This window comes from Aspergillus clavatus, genomic scaffold (genome assembly GCF_000002715.2).
Source record: "Aspergillus clavatus NRRL 1 1099423829795 genomic scaffold, whole genome shotgun sequence".
NCBI lineage: Eukaryota > Fungi > Ascomycota > Eurotiomycetes > Eurotiales > Aspergillaceae > Aspergillus > Aspergillus clavatus.
Window position 1 is genome coordinate 1,434,096 of NW_001517104.1, and position 21,549 is coordinate 1,455,644.

The 21,549-nt window shown below is 50.4% G+C and overlaps 7 protein-coding genes across 7 annotated transcripts, besides 9 other annotated features; 3 read left to right on the top strand and 4 right to left on the bottom strand.

Moving 5' to 3' along the window:
- Nucleotides 1-217: 217 nt before the first annotated feature.
- ACLA_013700 (putative RNA helicase-like splicing factor (HRH1)) lies at nucleotides 218-3,913 on the bottom strand (the record flags this gene model as incomplete). The annotated part of the gene is made up of 1 exon (XM_001274358.1): nucleotides 218-3,913. The coding sequence occupies one exon, from the start codon at nucleotides 3,911-3,913 to the stop codon at nucleotides 218-220; it is 3,696 nt and encodes a 1,231-aa protein (XP_001274359.1).
- An 840-nt stretch (nucleotides 3,914-4,753) lies between these two features.
- Nucleotides 4,754-4,798: a microsatellite.
- Nucleotides 4,754-4,799: a microsatellite.
- Nucleotides 4,800-4,998: 199 nt separating this feature from the next.
- ACLA_013710 (putative SNF2 family helicase) lies at nucleotides 4,999-9,193 on the top strand (the record flags this gene model as incomplete). The annotated part of the gene is made up of 13 exons (XM_001274359.1): nucleotides 4,999-5,585; nucleotides 5,638-6,349; nucleotides 6,404-6,424; nucleotides 6,476-6,560; nucleotides 6,617-6,704; nucleotides 6,766-6,885; nucleotides 6,941-7,098; nucleotides 7,151-7,250; nucleotides 7,312-7,411; nucleotides 7,458-7,653; nucleotides 7,706-8,619; nucleotides 8,683-8,859; nucleotides 8,927-9,193. 13 exons carry the CDS (start codon nucleotides 4,999-5,001, stop codon nucleotides 9,191-9,193), a joined length of 3,525 nt encoding a protein of 1,174 aa, XP_001274360.1.
- Nucleotides 9,194-9,601: 408 nt separating this feature from the next.
- On the bottom strand, nucleotides 9,602-11,555 carry ACLA_013720 (ATP-dependent RNA helicase SUV3; the record flags this gene model as incomplete). Its single annotated transcript, XM_001274360.1, has 2 exons — nucleotides 9,602-10,556; nucleotides 10,609-11,555. 2 exons carry the CDS (start codon nucleotides 11,553-11,555, stop codon nucleotides 9,602-9,604), a joined length of 1,902 nt encoding a protein of 633 aa, XP_001274361.1.
- A 1,057-nt stretch (nucleotides 11,556-12,612) lies between these two features.
- Nucleotides 12,613-15,121, top strand: ACLA_013730 (Sec1 family protein; the record flags this gene model as incomplete). Its single annotated transcript, XM_001274361.1, has 7 exons — nucleotides 12,613-12,646; nucleotides 12,718-12,785; nucleotides 12,819-12,906; nucleotides 12,976-13,122; nucleotides 13,176-13,378; nucleotides 13,430-13,896; nucleotides 13,999-15,121. 7 exons carry the CDS (start codon nucleotides 12,613-12,615, stop codon nucleotides 15,119-15,121), a joined length of 2,130 nt encoding a protein of 709 aa, XP_001274362.1.
- Nucleotides 15,071-15,099: a microsatellite.
- Nucleotides 15,122-15,428: 307 nt separating the features above from the next.
- On the bottom strand, nucleotides 15,429-16,217 carry ACLA_013740 (putative G-patch domain protein; the record flags this gene model as incomplete). Its single annotated transcript, XM_001274362.1, has 1 exon — nucleotides 15,429-16,217. One exon carries the CDS (start codon nucleotides 16,215-16,217, stop codon nucleotides 15,429-15,431), a length of 789 nt encoding a protein of 262 aa, XP_001274363.1.
- Nucleotides 16,057-16,087: a microsatellite.
- Nucleotides 16,218-16,511: 294 nt separating the features above from the next.
- ACLA_013750 (putative oxidoreductase) lies at nucleotides 16,512-17,883 on the top strand (the record flags this gene model as incomplete). Its single annotated transcript, XM_001274363.1, has 2 exons — nucleotides 16,512-16,688; nucleotides 16,762-17,883. 2 exons carry the CDS (start codon nucleotides 16,512-16,514, stop codon nucleotides 17,881-17,883), a joined length of 1,299 nt encoding a protein of 432 aa, XP_001274364.1.
- A 38-nt stretch (nucleotides 17,884-17,921) lies between these two features.
- Nucleotides 17,922-17,951: a microsatellite.
- Nucleotides 17,925-17,950: a microsatellite.
- A 259-nt stretch (nucleotides 17,952-18,210) lies between the features above and the next one.
- Nucleotides 18,211-19,561, bottom strand: ACLA_013760 (NAD-dependent epimerase/dehydratase family protein; the record flags this gene model as incomplete). The annotated part of the gene is made up of 4 exons (XM_001274364.1): nucleotides 18,211-18,605; nucleotides 18,685-19,141; nucleotides 19,215-19,449; nucleotides 19,533-19,561. 4 exons carry the CDS (start codon nucleotides 19,559-19,561, stop codon nucleotides 18,211-18,213), a joined length of 1,116 nt encoding a protein of 371 aa, XP_001274365.1.
- A 57-nt stretch (nucleotides 19,562-19,618) lies between these two features.
- Nucleotides 19,619-19,641: a microsatellite.
- A 69-nt stretch (nucleotides 19,642-19,710) lies between these two features.
- Nucleotides 19,711-19,746: a microsatellite.
- Nucleotides 19,711-19,747: a microsatellite.
- The last annotated feature ends 1,802 nt before the right edge of the window (nucleotides 19,748-21,549 follow it).

The window sequence follows — 21,549 nt, forward strand, 5'->3', positions numbered from 1 at the left end:
GTGTGAAAAACTTTCCCAGTTGACTACGATGTACTAACCAGCCGAAGTACAGAGTAGTACTCATAAAATCGACAATACTGATGAAGGGGTATATCGCTCAGAAATCGAGATTGCCGAGAAGCGATATACATACGGCAGGTATACAATTCAAAAAGGGTATTAAAAGTGTAAGTTCCTTATATATCCATTGCAAGCGAGCATGAGAGAAACATGAAAATTAACCCCATGTACCTCCACCACCACCCCTTCCTTGGCGGCGTTGTGCGGAAAGACGCCAATCATCTTCTCCCGCGAAGCGATTATGCAGTGGTTGAATACGCTCTGCCTTCTTGCGCTTCGAGAGGCGATCGGTGGGCGCCACTTTGAAGAAGGTCGGTGCGGCCTCGACTAGCCATTTAGGCTCGATGGCGGTAGTACAGTGCATGTATTCCTTCGTGGTAAGCACGAGGGTATGATAGATGACATGCTCTGCCGGCTTGCCAAATAGCGCAGAACTAGGATGCATGTAGACCGGTGTACCTTCGACCAGAGTCTTGTAGCCTTCCTGAGGGTCTTTTCGGGCTGCGTTCCTGAAGAATCCAGTACACAGGGCTTGCCGTACCTTCACCGTATTTCTTCCGCATGAGACGATCTTGTGATGGTATCGGTCCATAATACCCATAAGTTGTTGTCGGACATCCTGTGCCCGACGAATTTGACGTGCCTGTATGAAGTTCTCGAAACACCATGCGTTGTTGAATTTGGAGTTCTTCCACCCGTTGTATACATTGAGCAAAGTCAAATGATCACCATGCGGATCGTGAAATTTGGCTTTCTTCTGATCTGCCTGTTGCTGCTTCTCCTTCGGGCGATAGAATACCGACTGGATCGACAGCATAGCGACGATACTCAACATTTCCTCAGAGCAACCCATGTCCACTGATGCAATGAGGACCTTGGCTAGAGCTGGCTCCATCGGGAAGTCTGCCATTTTACGGCCCAACCTTGTCAAAAGACCTTCATCATCAAGGGCAGATAGAGCATAGAGCTCTTCCAACGCAGTAAGCATGGTGTTTGTAGGAGGAGGGTCCATGAAGTCGAAATGAAGCAAGTCGTTGATACCCATGGCCTTGAGCATGAGAATGGTATGCGAGAGGTTCTGACGCTGAATTTCAGGAATTGTCGTGGGTAGCATTTCCGACTGGTAAGCTGCTTCGGTGTACAGACGGTAGCACTTTCCTGGGCCAGTTCTTCCTGCACGACCAGCTCGTTGTTTGGCCTGTGCCTGGGAAATGGGTGTCACCACCAGAGAGTCCATGCCAAGCTTGGGATCATAAGCATTCTGCTTGACAAAGCCAGGGTCAATGACATAGTAGATGTTATCAATTGTAATCGAAGTCTCAGCAATATTTGTTGCGATAACCACCTTTCTACCACCTGGTGGTGCAGGCTCGAAGATCCTACTCTGCATCTCGCTGGGCAAGGCAGAGTAAACTGGAAGAACAACCAGCTCGGGTACTGTTGAGCCAAGAGCCTTCATCCGCTCATATAGAATCTCACAGGCTGTGTCAATCTCCTCCTGTCCTGTCAAGAAAAGAAGGATATCGCCTGCCGGCTCTGTCAGGTGAATCTGCATCACTGTAATGAGAGCCGCGTCCAGATAATCAGGTTCAGGCTCTTTCGAATACATGACCTCAACAGGGTAAGTACGACCGGGAATCGAAAAAATGGGGCATTTGTTGAAGTACTCAGAGAACTTCTCGGCATCCAAAGTGGCTGATGTAACGATGAGCCGAAGATCAGGCCTTCGCTTGATTGTCTTCTTCAAGAGTCCAAAGAGCACATCAGTAGCGATAGTCCGCTCGTGAGCCTCATCCAGCATGATCACGGAATACCTCTTCAGATCAGGATCCAGCAGAACCTCTCTCTGAAGCATACCGTCGGTCATGTATTTTATCTTGGTTTCAGGACTGGTACAATCCTCGAAACGAATCGTGTATCCGACCTCGGCACCCAGTCGGCAACCAACTTCTTCTGCCACTCGTTTGGCAACCGACATTGCTGCGACACGTCTAGGTTGAGTGCAACCGATGATGCCATTGTTCGCGTATCCTGCCTCCGCCAAATACTGTGTGACCTGGGTAGTCTTCCCTGATCCAGTGTCTCCAACAACAATTAACAGCTGATTGTCACGAACAGCGTCAAGCAGCTGTTCGCGAAACTTGTAAACTGGCAAGCTCTCCCGCTGTTGTTTGATTGACATGTTTGTCCTCTTGCCGAACGACTGATTTTTGCCCATTGTGACTCTCTTCCACTCGGGCACCGCATCGTCGGGTTTAGGTTGTTGAGCGTTCCGTAACTCAACTGCAAACTTCCTCTGATCCGGACCTGCCATGGGATCTTGCCATTGTGCACTGAGATCAACCTCAGCCGCTTGTTCTGCGGCCTTATCCTGAGCCTCTTGCTGTCTCAAATCTCTTCGTTCCTTGGCTAAATTCGTACCTGCCATCGCAGCACGGTTCATGGAGCCGTCAGGAGCCTTGACAACCCTGATAGGGGAGAGTTCCAAAGACATCTTCGTTTGACCGGCCAGGAAAGGAGGTTCTTCGTCGCGAACTTCAATATCAACATCTTCTTCTTCCTCAAAAGCACCCTCGCCAGTCAAAGTGGAATGGTACTCTTCGTCAATATCAGGATAGTCAGCGGCCGAGACTGCACCAGATGCAATGAGTTGTTTTATCTCCCATCTTTCCGGCGAGGTCAATCGTTTACGGCTCTTCATGGGCTTCCCGTCGTGATCCTCGATTACTGGCACCTCCGAGCTTAAATTTCCGTATCTATCTTTTCCAGAGACACCTTCAAGTCGCTCCAAGTTGGCACCTGATGCGATGCGCTTTTGAGGAATAAGATCAAGGCCAGTGACTTGATCCACTTCTTTCATCGATAAGCCAATACGCGAGCCTTGTATGCTGATGACCTTGACCTTGACTGGTTGGCCTCGTGATACTAAATCAGAGGGATGGTTGACTCGTGCCCCTTCTAGCATTGCGGAGACATGCACCAAACCATCCACTTTGCCTTTCACCCCTTTGAGATTCACAAAGGCGCCAAAGTCTTTGACTCCGGTAACGACTCCATCATAGATCTTGTAGAGTATAGGTTGATCGTCCAGTTCGACCGGGGGAGGTTTGCGAAAATAGTCGTCATCGTCGTCGCGGTTATGCAGCCGCCTCCGTTCGCTGCGCCCGCTACGAAGTTCATCGTCCCGAGAATTGTACTTGCTCGTTGATCGGCCGAATTCATCGACTTCGTTATCTCTCTTGCTGTAGTACGGGCTGCGCGACCGGGACCGGGAGCGATATCTGGCGTCGCGCCTGCGACCACGGCTGTACTCATTGTGATCTGGGCTTCTGCTTCTCTTTCTGCTGACACGCTCGTCTCGCGTAGAGCGACCCTTTTCTTCCTGGGCCTTTCCTGCTAGTCCCTCCAACATGGCAAATGTGTCGTCCATGGCACCAGCCTTCGTGTCGCTCTCATCAACATCTCGGTTTCGAATGTGATCCTCTTCATCCCAATGCTGTTGCTTGTCTGGAACGGCGAGCCCTTTGAAGACACGTGCTTTCTTCTCGAGAGCATCGAGCACATCCATGTCCCCATTCCCCTCCGCCGTATCGTTTGTAGTTTCTGACTTCTTCGCTTTGTATTTCGGGTGCATGGTAAGAACCAGGCGATCGATACTCTCCATCAGACTCTGGGGGAACTCCGCACCCATATCCTCCAACTTGCCCTTGAATTCGGCAAACGAACCACATGATAGATGCTGGTCAATCACGAACTCAGCGAGTGTCTTGTCACTGACGCCTAAGTGATTCTGGAGCTCACCCGTAATTCGCGACACGAGCGAAAAAAGCTCTAAGGACTGGAGATCGTCCATAACGTGCGACGGGGAGCCAAAACGCTAACGCAGAATTTCAGTTCAAAAGACCGAATAAGCAGAAGAAATGACTAGTTATTGAGGATGTCTTCGCGAGAGAGTGCGCGAAACACACCTCTGGCAACAAGAGTTCGTTCTTGGCTGCAACTCTTCGAATTGAAGGAAGCTCACTGTCGCGGAAAATCGTTGCGGCGTGTTCGGAGTTCTCGCCACTGATAAGATAAGCCACAGCTGCCCGGAAATCGGAGAAACTCAATTGTTTAATTTTCTGGAGTATACTTCGTACATGCGCCTCAATATCACAATGTCCTGTATCTAGTTTCCAGATTGGGACTCCTAGTATCTCTCTTAGAAGGTTCAAGTTGGGAAAAACTTCGAATTCATTGTTTTGCTCTAAGCGACTGAATGTTTTGTCAAGATTCTACTCAATAGTTATCTGATACTACTAATAATCAGTGCGTAGAATCTATACAGATTCTTCATCTCACTTCAGGAAAACATCGCAGTTTGAAGTCTTCCGCAGATCACGAGTGCTCAGACCTGTCTTTTGACCGATCTTTCATTAAGGATGTCATCTAAAGCTTACGGGAGTCAATTAACGAAGCATTGCTCAAGTCATGGAGTGTTCACTTTGGCCTCATCTCACACCAAACGTAATATGTCACATACTCGTCAACTGACAGCAGGGTATCTGCTGTTCGATAAGCTATGTCAAGCATATCTGGAGTATGTCTGTATATCTTTCCCATGATATCTTACTAGGTAGTTCATCATCTACATGTCACTTACTCGCTTCCTCAACCCAAGTGTCTAGCACCGGATTTTCCATAGATATAAAAGCTCTCTCTCTCTCTCTCTCTCTCTCTCTCTCTCTCTCTCTCTCTCTGTATCGCGCCATATGTCTCCTTATCATCCCTTCTTCCTTGCTTCTTCTTTATTACTCCCTTCTTCTGTCTTTCTCCCTTATCACAAACCCTTCTACGGCCATTACTTCCTTGCCGCTGTTTCTTTTCATGATTCCATACGCTCTATACACCTGAAACTCTCCGGGCATTTTAGAAAACCTCAAATTTTGGCTGCTCGCTATGGACCTCGATCCTTCCCAGCGGACAGAAAACATGAATATGGAATCCGAGCCGGAGACATTGGATATCGATCCAGTGTTGCTTGAGAGCATCGAGTCTCGTAGGCAAATGAGCGCAATGGATGCATTTGCGCGACTTCGCCAAGTCCAAAAGACAGCGATGGCTTTTGGCCCTCGATTTGCAGGGACAACATTCGAGCCAGCACTCCCTGAACCCTTGACGCTTGGGGACTGGACAGAGCCTTTGCCACAAGACAATCAACTCTTTGCAGAGCCCTCGACGGAGAAAAACCTCACTGCAGACCTTGAGCAGCTTCCGCATTCTAAGGCTACAGATAGCGGCAGTGTGAGCCAGCCGAATTGCACGACGGATATGTCTTTAGGAGAGACCCGGCACCACTCTACAAATTCTTGCAGTGAGGATATCTGGAAACCTCAAATTGGAACTCAGGGTACCCAACTTGTGGTGGCTTCATCGCCAGCGCGGCTCAATGCTCCTCGAGTCCTTGCGACGACCTCCTTAGGCGAGCCAAGTGTTGAGAACGATGTGCTGGAATGGCCAGAAATGCCAGAAGAAGACCCTACAACGTGAGTGCTTGTTTGGAAACCCGGAATTCACTCTTTTCTAAGGGATTTCTAGATTCTCGAAAGTAGAGTCATGGTACAAAAGTCTTAAAAACCCGAGTCCATGGGACAGAGTCCAGTTTGAGAGAGCAACACAGCAGGAGGCCCGTCGCAAAGAGCGGGTTGCAAGCCGACTGGCTCTCGAGCAATATGATCCGGAGAACAACGAGGGATTACAGAATACCTCAGATCGTGGGTCAGGAAGTGCTTTGGCTGAAACATCGCACAATCGAAATCATACCGCCCAACACGGATCTCAAGCGAAGAAAAGAAAGCGAAAGAACAAGATCTCCGCCGATGAGCAGCGGCGCTCCATGCAGCTGGGCCTGAACTTTCTGCTCAGACCAAAGTTAACATCCACAAAGAGAATTCGGAAGCGGAGGGCAAACCAGGTGGACACCAACGATGAAATGCAGCATCTACGAGAATCTCCAAAGAATATGAAATATGCTGAATTTGACCTCGACGCGTTTCTCGGCTCTGAAGATGTTGTGGCAGAAGGCCATGAGAATGCCGCTTTGCCGGCTTGTCCAGTCTTCACTTCAAATGTTAAGATGAAAGCTCTGACTCAGCTTGTTGCCTCTATTCCTGCCGCCGACCAGGAGGAGGCCAAATCTGACAAGCGTAAGATCCTTGAAGGAACTAGGAAGTTCACGACTAGAGTAAAATGCGATGGCCAGAATGGGTGGAGGATTAAGGGCATGAAGACAAGCCTGCTGAGTTATCAGGTTCAGTTCTTCTCCTTCTTCAAAGGGATCCAGAAACGCTGACATGAAGCATAGTTGCTAGGTGCAGGGTTCATGGTAAGTGAGCAGTCGACGTTATCATGAATTGAATGCCACTAAGAAAGCCAGCGTGATCGAGAAAAGTCACCCGAACCACCCCAGGGAGGTCTCCTTTGCGATATCATGGGATATGGTAAGACCATTCAAGCACTAGGTAAATATATATTGCAAGCATATCTTTTCAAGACACATACTGATATGGCACGTTAGCCAATATCGTCGATGGGAGATGTGTCGACCCGGATGATCCTGTGAAAGCCACTTTGATAGTCGTCCCGTCTCACCTGGTCGGTCATTGGTGAGTTTTAAAATATTCAGACACAGGATTGCTATTGGGTCATGTTAACATGCTCTCCCAGGGAGTATCAAATTTCAAAGCATTGTGATCAAGATGCGATTGGAGATGTTCTGATCTACGAGGCGAGACACAGACTGAGAACCCTCGATGTCATCCAATCTATGCAGAGATACAATGTCGTGTAAGTCTTCGGTGGGTTGTTTGATAATTGCTGTGTCTTATCATCTGTCTCACAGAATCACCACCTACGACGAGGTCCGACGGTCGTATCCACTTTCGAAGATTAACAGCAACGGCAGCAATGATGATGAACTTACAAGCTCGTGGGAAGACTTCTATCTTAGCACGGTTGGACCCTTACATAAAATCAAATTTTTGCGAATCATTCTTGATGGTCTGAAACCTCACTTTGAGGTCGGAGACTCAGGCTAACGATGAGACTTCAGAGGGTCATGTTATCAAAAACCATCTCTCGACAACTTCAATTGCCGTACGTGCTCTCACGAGCAAGTACAAATGGATACTGACTGGAACGCCTGCCATCAAGTAAGGATCCTCAGGCATCTTTTGTTCCCCATCGATTGGATGCTTATTCAGTGCTCTGCAGTGGAATCACAGACCTTTATGCGCTATTCAACTTTCTTGGCCATAGATACGCTCAAGAATACGATTCCTTCGTCGGAGATTTCCTTTGTGTGAGTGCAAATGTATTTCATGTTGTGAGTCAATGCTGATCTTTGGACACGACGGTAGGACAAGCAAGGCCTTCAGCGTCTTAGAAACATATGTCGAACATGCACATATCGTCGAACATATTCAAGCCGGCTTTTTGGATTACCCCTTGTCCAACTGCCGGACATCAGTCGGACGGTAGTAACCATTGAATTTTGTGACATTGAAAGAAAAATCTACTCGGAGGTTCGGGAGAATTATGTTGCTAACATCAATGGTTCGCGACTCAATACTCTTCGCTGCAGGATGAAGGCTAATCGCTGATTTAGAACTCAGCAATGAACCTAATCCGAGATATTCACAAAGCCGTTGCTTCCTGGCGATGATTCTGAGGTTACGAATGATCTCAAGCCACTTACTAACGAATCAGGATGTGGTCAAAGATCTGCTGACGTCGGAAACTTTTGCCCAACAGGTCTATAAGCTAGGTGCCGAGTCAGGGGATCCTGAGCATCCTTCGGCCAAAATAGCACGATGTTTGACGGGGTTGAAGAATGGCATTTTTGTCCCAGCAGCCCGGCAAGAGCATGAAGAGCTCGGGGGGCTGTGCAAGGAACTTTCCGGAGATCAAGAAGAGCTTGTCAACGAATTTAAGGAATTTATGAACCAGCTTCATGAGGAACAACAGTGGCTGGAACGATTGGAAAGAGTCACTTGCCCCCGTTGTGGGATGCCTCCAACAGAGCCTATTGTGACTGATTGCATGCATCTGTACTGTGAGGAATGCTTTTTCGAGAACGACATTATTGCTGGGAACGGTACGCCCAAGTGTCAGGCACAATTTTGTGGCAAAATCATTCAAAAAGCTGCACTCTTTGGTTCTGTTGAGAGCATAGTTCAAGAGTCTACCGCCCCTGCGACTCAAACACATATGCCGCTCCAGGGTGGGAAAAAGAAGGTGCGGCGAGTGACGCCCATAAGGAAGCCTGAGAAGCCAAAGCCAAAGAACAAGAGATCAAATTTGCGATTTAACAGCAGCAGCTTTGATAAAGACCAAGATACCGACTGGATCTCAGCCTGTGGAGGCGAGATGCCTAGTGCCAAATTGACAAAGATACGGGAATTGATTCAGAACTGGATTGAAGAAAACCCTGAAGTCAAAGTGGTCATTTTCACCCTATCCTTAGATTTCGTTCGTATTGCCACCATGATGTGCGAACGAGAAGGCTGGCAATGCTACGCTGTGAGTGATCAGCTATCTTCCTCACATGAGATAATGTTCATACCCCGCTGACTCCATTTGTAGTTTACAGGCAAGATGCCTATACCAGCTCGCGAACAAAGCATGAAAGAATTCAGGGAGAACCCCGAAGCCAAAGTCCTTGTTGCAAGTCTCAAAGCAGGCGGAATAGGGCTCGATATGACCATGGCGAACAAATGCATCCTCGTCGATCTATGGTGGAATGAAGCCATTCACGAACAGGTGCGATGAATGAACCCCTTATTGACCCTTGATTAAGCTCCGGTGGTGTCCTAATGGTTAATTACAGGCATTCTGTCGGCTTTACCGAATCGGGCAACAGAAGGAAGTAGAAATTGTCATCCTGATCGTCCGAGATACCATAGACGAGTATATTTGCCAACTACAGCTCAAGAAAACAGCCGAGATCAACAGCGCCATGGGCGAAGAAGAACTGAGCAAGAGAGACACGATCATCGAATTATTCCGGATGTTTGCGGAGGTCGAAGTTAACGCCAAAGGTGGTATCACAATCAATTTGGACGGCAAGGGCAAGCAGGCAAACAGAAAGGGGTGATCGCAAGGGGATACGTATCTGATTTTGCACATAAGGATATTGGGTTATTGGGGTTTGGCTTTAGCCCTGGAATAGCATTCAGAAAAAAAAAAAAAAGCCTCGGAAAGGCTCAAGATCATTTTGTGACCTCCGATCTTTTCCTGTCAAAAGCCAGAAATTCGACAATAGGAGAAGGTAAGTTCTGTAAATTGGGAATCTGGTTCTCCAGAAACGGGGGCCCGAGAATCATGCTGTATTTTGAACATCGAAGAAGACCTTTGGATCCTGGAAGAAATGCTCAAAGCTGTCATGGCTATGTAGCGTTATATAAAGTACAGTGTAAATTGATATAGAATACAATATTCAGTTGATGCCAACTGTAGATGCAAAGTGGAGAGAGTGCTAGAGGGTCTGATAACTGACTGATCCTTAGAGCCGCTCTGCATCAGGAGCAGTTCTTTCCAAGGCATCGTCCTCAGTCGAAACATCAAGAGGGACGGGTTCTCCATCGCCCTCTTCCTCAATCGAGTCAATATTTGCCGCATTAAGAAGACGCTGATGCTCCGCAATCTGCTTCTGCAAGGCGATCTGGCGGCGAAGAGACGCGTCCTTCCTGAGCTTCTTGTTGGCAGAGAACTCCGTCAGTGCTCTGACCATTCTCTCTTCAACCATTTTCTTGACATGTCCTGCGAGGGTCCGGTCTGTGAAGACGCCCCCAAAGCGGTAGCTTAACCACGAATACAGGATGACAGATCGGTGTAGACCTTCCAGCTCATGCAGGTACTCTTTGCTTCCGGAGACTGCATTTTCCAAGACCTCCAAATTCAAGTCGGGGATGTCCAGCAGCCTGCCACCTGTGTGTTCCGCAACACATTCGGCAAATGCACTGGCGACATTACGAGACGAATTGTCCCGAGTATACATGGGTGAAGCCATGAACGTGATCTGGTCCTCAATAGGCAAGCCAGTCACGCTGTCGATGACTTCGGCGTTTTCTAGCTGACTGCGGGGATCACACATGAAAAAGAGGGGGTGCACCCGCGAGACTTCCAGCAGGCGTTTGATGATGTATTCGAATGGGACGTCCCGGGGGAAATAGGCAGCGAATTTCTGGAAGACAGGGTCTGGAGGGAAGATACCGGCAGCAGTGATCGGGGGAGGTTCAATGTCGAGAGCTTGTTGGATATATGGCAAGTCGACTTCTTCCAGCGATGTCACCCATCCGACATTCGGTTCATCATCACCCGTGTCTTTGTTCTGCTGCGCGGCTGAGCGATAACGACCAGCACGACCCGCAATCTGTTTAATCTCGGGTACTGAGAGCCTCACGAGTCCTCCGGGGACTCGTTTGACGAGGGTCTCAAAGATAATGCGCTTGATACTCCTGCATAATTGTCAGCGAAAGGCCAAGCAGCATTAGCAGTGCCCATGCTTACAAGTTCAATCCCATGCCAATGGCATCGCTAGCAACCAGGAAATCATAATCGTTGTCCGGGTCGTTGAAGAGACTGGCCTGTTGCGTACGAATCTCAGCTGGTAAGCTTCCATACACAATCGCCGCTCTTCTGCCTGTGACTTTTTCTATATCGGCCTTCAGAGCATGAATGCCAACCCGAGAGAACACCACTATGCAATCGCCTTTTTGTAACTTTCGCAGATCACCCCGTATACTTTGATCCATGACTTTGAGGGAATTCAAACGCTCATACCGATGGATTTCAAGTTTATCGCCAGTCAGAGCCGCAAGCTCACGGATCAAGGGCACAACTCTGGTTTCGCCGCAAAGATGGAGTTCCGATGCACGCGCACCAAGGACAGCACGAGTCCAAGCCCAGCCACGTTTGGGATCCGCAAGCATTTGAATTTCGTCAATGACCCCGACCTCAAACTGTTGCCCGAGGTTCACCATCTCAACTGTATTGCTCACTATAGTCGGGTTCTGTCCTTCTGGAATCTTGACATCATCGCCGGTCACAAGACTACACGGGATGCCGCTCGCCTGGAAGCGATGATACACCTCTTGCGCAAGCAGTCGCAATGGTCCCGCATAGAAGCCACTTTTGGAGGCTTGCAGCCGTTTTAACGCGTGATAAGTTTTCCCTGAGTTTGTTGGACCAACATGCAGGTGAATTGTTCGCTGACTCGACCGGGCTTGCGGATACCATTCGGCAGGATATCGCAGATCCGCGATCTTCTGCTGCTGTTCAAGAACGGGCGTGGAATACTTTGCCGTAAGTTCCTCTGCGTTCATAAGATATTTGATCTCATCCTTCAGACCTGTGACACCAGACCCGAGATAAGCCTTCTGAAGAGTAGCTTTGATATGGCGTAGGGGCCCGAAGGTCTTTTGGCCGGACCGATCTTCCAGCTTGCAGGCGTTCATCACGTAGCGCTCAAACCGCGGCCATCTTGTTAATGCGTCATCCGATGACGCCTGTAAGCTCTTTTTGAATTCATTCAATACGGCCTCAACGACGGAGGTGAACTCGTGAAGAGCAAAGGGTTTTGCCGAGGCCTTCGAGTATCCATCGAGGAGTGACTTTTTTCTCCCACTCTATTTTATCGGCAGCCAGGTTAGTTACGTCGCAAAGGGAAATGCGGGAAATGGGAAAAGCATGAGGATTTAATACCGATGACTTCTTCTTCTTCTTTCTTCTCTTGTTCTCGAAATCTTCAGAAGTTTCCTCTTCCCGTACTTTGACAGGTGTTCGTGCTGCCTCCAGAAATGGACTCGTCGCGAAGGATCGGTTCACTGGACGGAGTAGTGGCTGGAAGGCACAGAAAAGGCACCGGCTGCCTTTACGCGTCCATAACTGCATTCCTTGGAGTAGAAGGACGAGACTCCCAGGCGCAGGAGCTCTGAAGATATGTGCTGGCGCGTTACGAACGAGTAGACAAGAGGAGTTAGTTGGACAGTTGAAAAAAGCGTCACAACTGCACTAGAGCGGGCTCTGCATGAATTCACAGAACAGACAGGAAAAGATAGCGAAATCCTCCTGTTTTTTTCGAATGGCGATTTTGCGAATGGTTTTCACCAGCTTGCAAGAGTCGAAATTTCCCAGCAGAGCTCCGTGGTAGATAGCCAGTTATCGGTCAGGCTGGGCTTATCGGGGCATCTTTTTCTTGCAATCACTGCTACACCGCATTGGCGATCCACCGCGGGTTTGATTCCCTCCACCACAGATTCCAAGCTTGCCGCTAGATCAATGACGGATAGTGGGGACGCCGAGGGGGCTGTTGTTCCAAGTCAACTGATAAGTTTCACCACGAAGGACTTCGCTTTTGAGATTCTGTATAGCTTTTGGTTCCTGGAGTCTCCCTGGAGTCCTGAAGAAGAAGAGAGGGCCATTCTCTATTGCTTGCTCAATCCCTATTGTCGCAAACACCCCGCCGTTCCATCCCCAGCCTGTCTGCACAGCTAACGCTGCTAGCCAGCCAGGATGGGCTCCTCGATAATCGACATTCAGCGCGATGGTAAGTGGTTCGCTTTGATCCATGCATGACTGTTCATTGAATCTGCCTTTACTGACTACTCGTTCTCCCAGCTATTCTCAGCACGATTCGTCGTGCGGCAGGCAATGATGTGCGATCAACCCCCTCTCCTCGCTACTGTGTTAGATGCTGGAGCTGACGGTGCCCCTTGCAGTGGAAAGTCCTAGTTGTCGACGAGACTAGTCGGAAACTGATCTACAATGCGACCAATGACGATGATATCCTGAACCTCAATGTCACCAGTAAGCGTTTTCATGCCTACGAATCGAGTCTGTCAAGCGACCACACCAGCTAACGACCCAACCCTCTAGATGTCGAGCAGATCGAGCACAGGAGACCATGCAACCCCGATATGGATGCGCTGTACATTCTGTCACCTCTCACACACATTGTTGATTGTCTGATGGCCGATTTTGAGCGGAGGCGATACAGGAAAGCATGGTTGGTCTGGACGTCAGGTCAGTTGCGTGAATCTTGCTGCGACAAGGGGCGCTTGTTCTGACATCTGTAGCTCTTGATCCGCAACAGCGCGCTCGACTAGACAGGTCGCAGATGGCGCGTGAACAGATCGCCGACTTCCGAGTGCTGAACATTGACTTCTTCCCGAGAGAATCGCGCCTGGTGACGTTCCGAGACCCCTGGAGTTTCCCGGTTCTGTTCCACCCCGGTTGCAACCATCTGATCCGCGGGCACCTCCAAGACCTTGCGCAAAAGGTAAAGCACTCTGTTCAAATTATTTCCTCTAAATCATACTTACTTCTAAAGGTCGTCTCGCTTTGCGTGACTTTGGGAGAATATCCAGTCATCCGATATTACCGACCGAGAGCCTCTACTCACGAGGCTAGCGTCCTGTGCTCCCACCTGGCTAGGTTTGTTCAGAATGAACTAGACCAATTTGCCCAGTCTCAAAGAGACTTTCCTCCTCCTTCTGCCCGACCTCGCGGTGTTCTTTTGGTGGTCGATCGTTCCATGGACATGATCGCCCCTCTGGTGCATGAGTTCACTTACCAGTCAATGGTGCATGATCTACTGCCTATCAAAGATGGAGATAAGGTTACATATACGACTGTAATCAATGCAGGCAGTCACAATGAGGATAAGAAGGAAATGGAGATCAATGAAGAGGATCATGTTTGGGTGGAATATCGGCATCAGCATATGAAAGATGTGCTGGAGAGACTAGGAGAGGACTTTGCGAAATTCAGAGCTGCCAATCCTCAATTCGCCGAAGAGTGAGTGGCTCTCCTATATCCATGTTCATCGCATTTCTACCTTCGTCTTTCCGGGGAAGGAATGGGAGACAGTCTATTTCGTGAGGCTGACTCTTAGCATAGTAACGATAAAGCGAACGTCAACACGATCAAAGATATGCTTGCGGGATTGACCGAATTCCAGAAAGGGAGAGATGCATATACACTGCATCTCAATATGGCTGAAGAATGCATGAGGTTTTTCCAAGAACACAAGCTCTTGGAGGTCAGCTCTGTCGAACAATGCCTTGCGACAGGCTTGGATGAGAATTATAAAAAGGCAAAGAACTTGGCATCTCAGCTTGTTCAGTTACTTGATGACGATGCAGTCATGCACCCGGATAGACTGAGACTCCTACTCCTCTATGTCATATACCGAGGCGGCATCCTGGGGGGAGATATCCGGAAACTCATGGCTCATGCCCAATTGGCACCGCAGGACGGACAAGTCATTTCCAATCTCGACCTTCTCGGAATCCGGGCAGAGAAGGGGTTGAAAGACGAAAAGCCTCCTATGCAACCGTTGTTCAACCGGAAGCCGCCACATCCGACAGAGATAGACGAAACTAGCCTATCTCGTTACGACTTGAACGTCAAGCTGCTGCTAGAAGAATTAGCCCGAGGAATTCTGGATCCTACAACCTTCCCGTTCACCAAACCTCAGACAGCCGATGGCATGGGACAATCCGATACCCTGGCGCAAGCCTCTCTGCGTAGCGCCAAACCAACCTGGGCTCGCACTCGTGGCGCCCCCGAGCAGCCACGGCAGCGAATCATCCTCTTCATGGCCGGGGGCGCTACCTATGGTGAAGCGCGTGCCTGTTATGAAGCCTCCCAGGCCTTCGGGAAGGATGTGTATCTTGCCACCTCTCATATGCTGACCCCCGGGCTATTTTTGCGGCAGCTTAGCGATCTCAGTGCAGACCAACGACGGTTAGATATTCCTGCCGAACGACCTAAACCTTCGGCGCCCGCCCATCTGTTTGAGAAAGATCCTCCGCCACCAGCACCACAGCAGCCTGCTCCTAAGAAAGCACCAGCTCCATCTTCGGTACCCACCGCGGCCATGAATGCAATGTCCCTGGGGCCGAATGCGCAGAAGCCAGCAGGTGGATCAGTCAGTGGAGCTCCTGCGGCTGGGAGCCACAAGCCGCACAAGGAGAAGAAGGAGAAGGAGAAGAAGAAACTGCACCATTTCTTCCGGTAAGAGCTCCGAGAGACAGTCGTGCTATCAGCCTGCGAATGTAATATGGACAATCTTCCTATCGTATCTGCTGTTCCTGGTGTGTGCATTGTACTTTTTCATCTCATTATAGCGCTGCTGTGATACCATTCTACACTGTCTTGTTGGCGCCGAATGAACGCTTCCTCTTGATCCATCTTGAGCCACTGTAGGATATTGTCACGTCTGGTAAACAAGAACCTAATCATCTATTCATCTCGACCGTAAAGGCGGGGGGTATCATATAAGAAACTAGAAAAAAAAAAAAGAATCCATAACTCCGCTCCCAGCCCTAAACACCCCCACTCAGATACCTCTGCACATCGTCATTTTGATAGAATATCTCTCGCAACCTCTGCCCCCTCCTCTTCGCGTCAAAATGCCCCTTCCGCACCTCCTTCGCATTCAGCTTCTGCACCTTCGTTGGGGTACCCGCGGCCGCTGCACCCTTCTTCCCCTTCCCCTCCCTCCCAACCTCAGCCCCCAACCCCACCGTATCAACCTTAAGCCTCCCCTTCAGCGGCTCCCGGATACCCTCCCGCCCCGGTGCCCCCAGTCCCACGCGACTATCCGGGTCCCAGCCGTAGGCAGACAAGTACCGGAGGCCGTGGCGGGTGCGATCGAGATGCGAGGGCGGGTGCGAGTGCGCAAGACAGAGCTGGTGCGCGAGGGACGCTTCGTGCGGTTTCGCCACTCCTGTGTGCGTGTCTGTGTCTGGCTTCAGGTGGGAGGATCCCTCATTTATTAGGAGGAGGTTGCACACGTCACAGCGGGGGGTGGGAGCAGGAGCGGGGACGGGGGAGGGCGAGGGCGGGGCGGAGGCTGTTTCGGTGGGTTGTGGGTTGTTTTTGAGGACGATGGAGAGGTATTTGTTTGCGATGCTGGGGCCGCTGGAGGGGGTGGTAGATGGTGGCGTAGAGGTAGTAGTAGTAGTAGTAGGAGGAGGAGTAGCGGTTGTGGTTGTTGTGAGTTCGTGCTCAGAGGCGCGGACGAACTGCACGCGTTTGCGACGGATGCCGGCGCCGAAGACGCGCTGGTCTTCTAGCGGGAGGAAGTAATCCTCATCTGTGTCGTTGGACATGGTATGCGAGTTTTTATGGAGTTCATCGAGTGGGGGAGTTGTGAATGAGAGGAGAGTCAGTATGTGATATCCAGTTGATTGATGGTGCTGCTTGTGTCATAAATCACAGGTGCTTTTTGGTTGGTGGTGGCGGGAGATCGGCCGCTATTATTATCGCTTCTTCGCTGGAGCATCTCAGTGGGATTATTGGGGCTTCCTTTTCCAACTTTAATTCTTCATTCTTTTCGTTTTCATCCCAGTCCTTCGTTCATTCGCTCCTTTATAGCTTTCCTTTTCTATCCTGATACGCTTACAATGCCCATCCCCCTTATTGTTCAGGGGATTCGGGAAGGTGTAGGCTCTATCCCCCACGCCTACACCGTCCTCAAGGTTGTGCCATGGGTACTGCTGGTAGCTGCGCTCAAGTATTACTTCGGCGGAGCTCGCAATAGCTCAGAGCGGGTGATGCATTCGAAAGTCATCATGATCACGGTACGAGCTGTCTCTTGAATTCCTCTCCACGCTAATAGCTCGACGACGATGCTAACCTCAACGCTGTCTCCAGGGCGGAACATCAGGCATCGGCGCCAGCGTCGCCCACGAGCTCGCCCTACGCGGCGCCCAGATCATCCTCCTTACCCAACACTCCCCCTCCGACATCTTCATAGTCGACTACATCGAAGACCTGCGCAAGTCCACCGGAAACCAACTCATCTACGCCGAGCAGGTCGACTTCTCCTCCCTGCACTCCATCCGCACCTTCGCGACCAAATGGATCGACAACTTCCCTCCCCGGAGACTAGACATGATCATCCTCTGCGCCAGCACCGCCCTGCCGCGCTCGAGCCACGGCAAATTGACCCAGGACGGTCTCAACGAAGAATGGCAGGTCAACTACCTGGGCAACTTCCACCTGCTGAGTATCCTGAGCCCCGCGCTCCGGGCACAGCCCGCGCACCGCGACGTGCGAGTCATCTTCACGACCTGCTCGGGCTACATCGGCGCGAAGCTCGACGTCAAGCACCTCGAAGCCCTCACCAGCGGTGCCACCAAGACAGCGTCTCAGCCAGCGGTCCGGAAGAACGGCAAACCACAACGGAAGCCCGCCGCCGCCGCGAGTCAACAGACCAGCCTGTTCGGGCTCAGCAAACTCGCGCTGATGATCTTCGCCGCGTCCTTCCAGAAACATTTGAATGCGTACCCGCGCCCGGATAAGCAGGCCAACGGCACGCGCGTGATCGTCGTCGACCCCGGTCTCAGTCGGACCCCGGGCACCCGTCGCTGGCTGACGGGTGGCTCGCTGTGGGGTCTGCTCCTGTACCTGCTCACCTGGCCGCTGTGGTGGTTGGGTCTCAAGTCGCCGCAGCAGGGGGCGCAGAGTATCCTGTACGCGGCCATGGAGGCGCAGTATGGCCGTGGAGCAGGCGGGTGGATGGTGAAGGAGTGCCGCGAGGTGGACTATGCGCGGAAAGACATCGCCGACGAGGAACTGGGGAAGAAACTCTGGGAGTTGAGCGAGAAGCAGATCGAAGCGAAGGAAAAGGAGGGCGCGGTGAAACGCGCTCTGGCGAACAAGGAGAAGGAACCGAAGAATAATACCAAGCAGCAGGATTCCAAGGTCTCGTCGACATCTGGAGCACAGGGACAGGCACCTGGTTCAAGGCGGAGTCGCAAAGCAAATAAATAGAGCATATAGAATCGAGTCTAATTTGTACAATACGCGTATTCTTTTTTTTTTTTTTTTTTTTTTTTTTTCCATTGTGATTTTCTTCTTTTGAAAGAAAATAAGTTTCAAGAAAGAAAAATCTACCTGCACGGTATCATTACACGAAGAATTGCTTTCAAACCATCGATTATTCTGGTACATGTACCGAAGATAGGGTATAGAAATAGATGACACCCAACACAAAAAAAAAAGGAAATTCGTCTCTTTCAGTCTACAAGGCTTCATACGTCTATATCGCCGCGATCGCCGGGGTCCTCCATTTTCTTCAACCACTTTTTGACTACCCGCTTATTTCTTCAGCTGTTCCAGCAGCTCGACGGGGGGCTGTTGACGGTAGCCCTGGGGGTTGTTCTTAGTCCAGAGCCAGAGGTCCTCGCAAGCCTGCTCGAGGGTGCGCTCGGCCGTCCAGCCCAGCTCCTTCTGGGCGCGGGAGGGGTTGGAGGTCAGGTTGAGCACGTCACCAGCACGGCGGGGGGCGACCTCGTAGGGGAGATCGCGGCCGACGGCGGTGGAGAAGGCGCGGATCATCTCATAGACGGTGCTGCCCTTGCCGGTGCCCAGGTTCCAGGCGCGGACGCCGGGGTTATTGGCGCGCAGGTAGTTAAGGGCCTTGAGGTGACCATCGGCAAGGTCGAGAATGTGGATGTAGTCGCGGATGGCGGTTCCGTCGTGGGAGGCATAGTCTGGTCATTATCAGCATATTCCTGTTGGATTCCTTGTATCTACCATGTGAAGGGAGGGGGAGGAGGGCGGGAAACATACCGTCGCCGAAAACAAGGAGCTTCTCGCGCTTGCCAGTCGCCACCTGAGCAAGGAGAGGGAGCAGGTTGTAGGGGACACCCTGGGGGTCCTCGCCCATGATACCGCTGGGGTGCGCACCGGCGGGGTTGAAGTAGCGCAGGAGGGCAGCGTTCCACTTCTGGGCCTCGGCCTCGTTGCCAGCCTTGATGGCGTTGTTGCGCTGAGCGTTGATCACGTCGGTGATGGCGGTCTCGACAGCGACCTTGGTGTTGCCGTAGGGGTTGGTGGGGCCCAGAGGGCACTCCTCGGGGATGGGGATCATGTTGGGGAAACGAGTCGCGTCACCGTAGACGGTGGCCGAGCTGGAGAAGACAATGTTGGTGACATTGTGGCGGACCATGGAGCGCAGAAGGCAGATGGCGCCGTAGACGTTGACCATGTAGTAGTCCAAGGGCTTCTCGCCGGACTCACCGACAGCCTGGATTGAAGAATGAAATGTGAGCGTCGCGTACCGTACACGGCCGTCAAATAAAAAAGGATCGGGAGGTTACCTTCAGAGCAGCGAAGTGGATGACGCTGTCGATGTCGGGATGGGCCTCGAAGACCTTGTCGAAGCCCGCCTCATCGGTGACATCCAGCTGAGCGAACTCGGGCTTCTTGCCGCAGATCAACTCGATGCGGTTCAGGGCCTCATCGGAGGAGTTGTACAGGTTATCGGCAACGACAACCTTGTAACCAGCCTGCAGCAGAGCAAGGGTGGTGAAGGAGCCAATGTAGCCCGTTCCACTGTTGGATTAGTCGCAAAGCGCCCTGTCAGCAAGCCAGATACGAAGCTTAAGCATTAGGATGCTGACGGTAACCGGACTTACCCTGTAACAAGAACTGAACCAGCAGACATTATGATAAATAAGAGATGAATTGAGAAAGGGATACAATGGGGGGGGGGGGTATAATTGAGAGAGAGAGAGAGAGAGAGAGGGGGGGGGGGGACAGGAAGAGGGAAAATGGGAACTTGGACGGGGGACGAGGGGGAGATTTTAAGGAGAGCTCTCTCTCTCTCTCTCTCTCTCTCTCTCTCTCTCTCCATAGTAGGAATGATGGTGGTGGTGGGGGGGAAACAGTTGATTGCGGAGGGGCTCAAGGCTCAAGACCCAATTATTATGTAGTTTGGCTTAGAGTGTTCCGCATCCCCAGTACTCTTGACACTGACAGGACAATCCTCCTCTCTCTCGCTCTCTCGACTCTCTCCTTTCATCCTGTTCTCAATAATAATAATAATAATCTATCTCATCCCTTCTCCAGTCTTCTATGTTTCTCCTTACTACACAGTACATATCACCATCATCTTCCATCATTCATAACACAAAACCCCTGAATGATTAAAAAATCCGTCTAATCTCGTTCGCTGATCATCGACTCGTCTAACGGCACAGCCAAAACAAACTACGCGGCGCCACGATGGTACGATCAGCTCTCTAATTAACCTTCCTTGGTGCTTGCGTACGTACGATGGCAACGGAGTACGGACACAGACAAAGTGCCCTCATCGGACATTTTATGATGAGAAATGAATTGAGAAACACGGATCACCTATGGTCCTTCTATCTACTATCCTTATTGATGCTCATCCTACGGAATAATAGACACCGTTTCGACCCAAGTATCTATCTCGTATATCGACATCCTGCGCTGTCTCGCGCAACGCGCAATCCAGAAGTTAAGAACCCTTGTCACCCTGACTAGTGGCTGCTGGTGAAGGCTTGGCCTGCGTAGGAGCGCAGATTGAGATTCGAGAACAATTGAAATTAAACACATGCACGGAACTACCGAGACTCCCATCTACTGACCAACTTCCCGAACCACCACCACGTTCCAAATCAATGGGTCCCAACAAACGAAGCCGAAATCCGGTCTACCCATCAACCTCGGACATCTTGGAGAAAGTGCAGACTGCAATCTGCAATCTGGAACACAATTCGAGCTCGGGGTAGCGGACTCAGAACTGGTAACTGTGACTGAGCAACTTCAGCGGTTCAACCATCAACAACTGGTAACTTGTAAGGTCCTTCCTTGACTCCGAAGCGGGTCGGGTTCCACTCCAAGGTGGACCAATTTCAGTCAACCTGGATCATGAGCAATTGATCCAAGGGTCCAGTCCTCTGAATCTGTCACGCCTCATCATCTCATGGTTCCTGTTCTTCAGGGGGTCACGGTGTCGGACCTAAGTGTGTTTGGTGGGTTAATAACTATCTCCTGTGGTAATACCTGACATGCTAACTATATTCTAGATAAATTCTGCTATAATGAATTAATCCCATCCAGAAGTTTAGAGGATACAACTCTGTTCCTTGAAGAGAATGATCAAGAGGCATTTCTATCCTTTATTCAAGATATGCTCACCTGGCTCCCAGAGAAGAGGAAGACAGCTCGCGAACTGATGGATCATCCGTTTCTCAAACTTGGGGGTTGATCAACTGCCCCGTTACTTTAGGAATTGAGGCGACCCTTTCTACGGACCCGGTCTCAGACCAGTCCTATGGGGTCTAAGTTTATCTTATATAAGCAGTCTAGGGAGCAGGGCCTAGATTTCCACAGAGGGGTCCCTTATATAGGGGCCTAACCACTAGATATCCTTATGGATGCTAGCTCCTTAAGCTAGCCCTTCTTATAAGCTTGCTATCCCCTGAGGCCAGTACTATATAAACCACTTATTCTACATCCTCCAGGGTATTTACCTCTATTTATTCCCTTTTATAGAGTATTAATTATTTGATAAGTCACCTGAGTTGTATCCAGCCCCTATTTTACTAGTAAAATCCACTTTTTTCGAACAAAAAATACTTTGTCTGACATTTTGACATACTGACATTCTAAAATAAAGTCCCT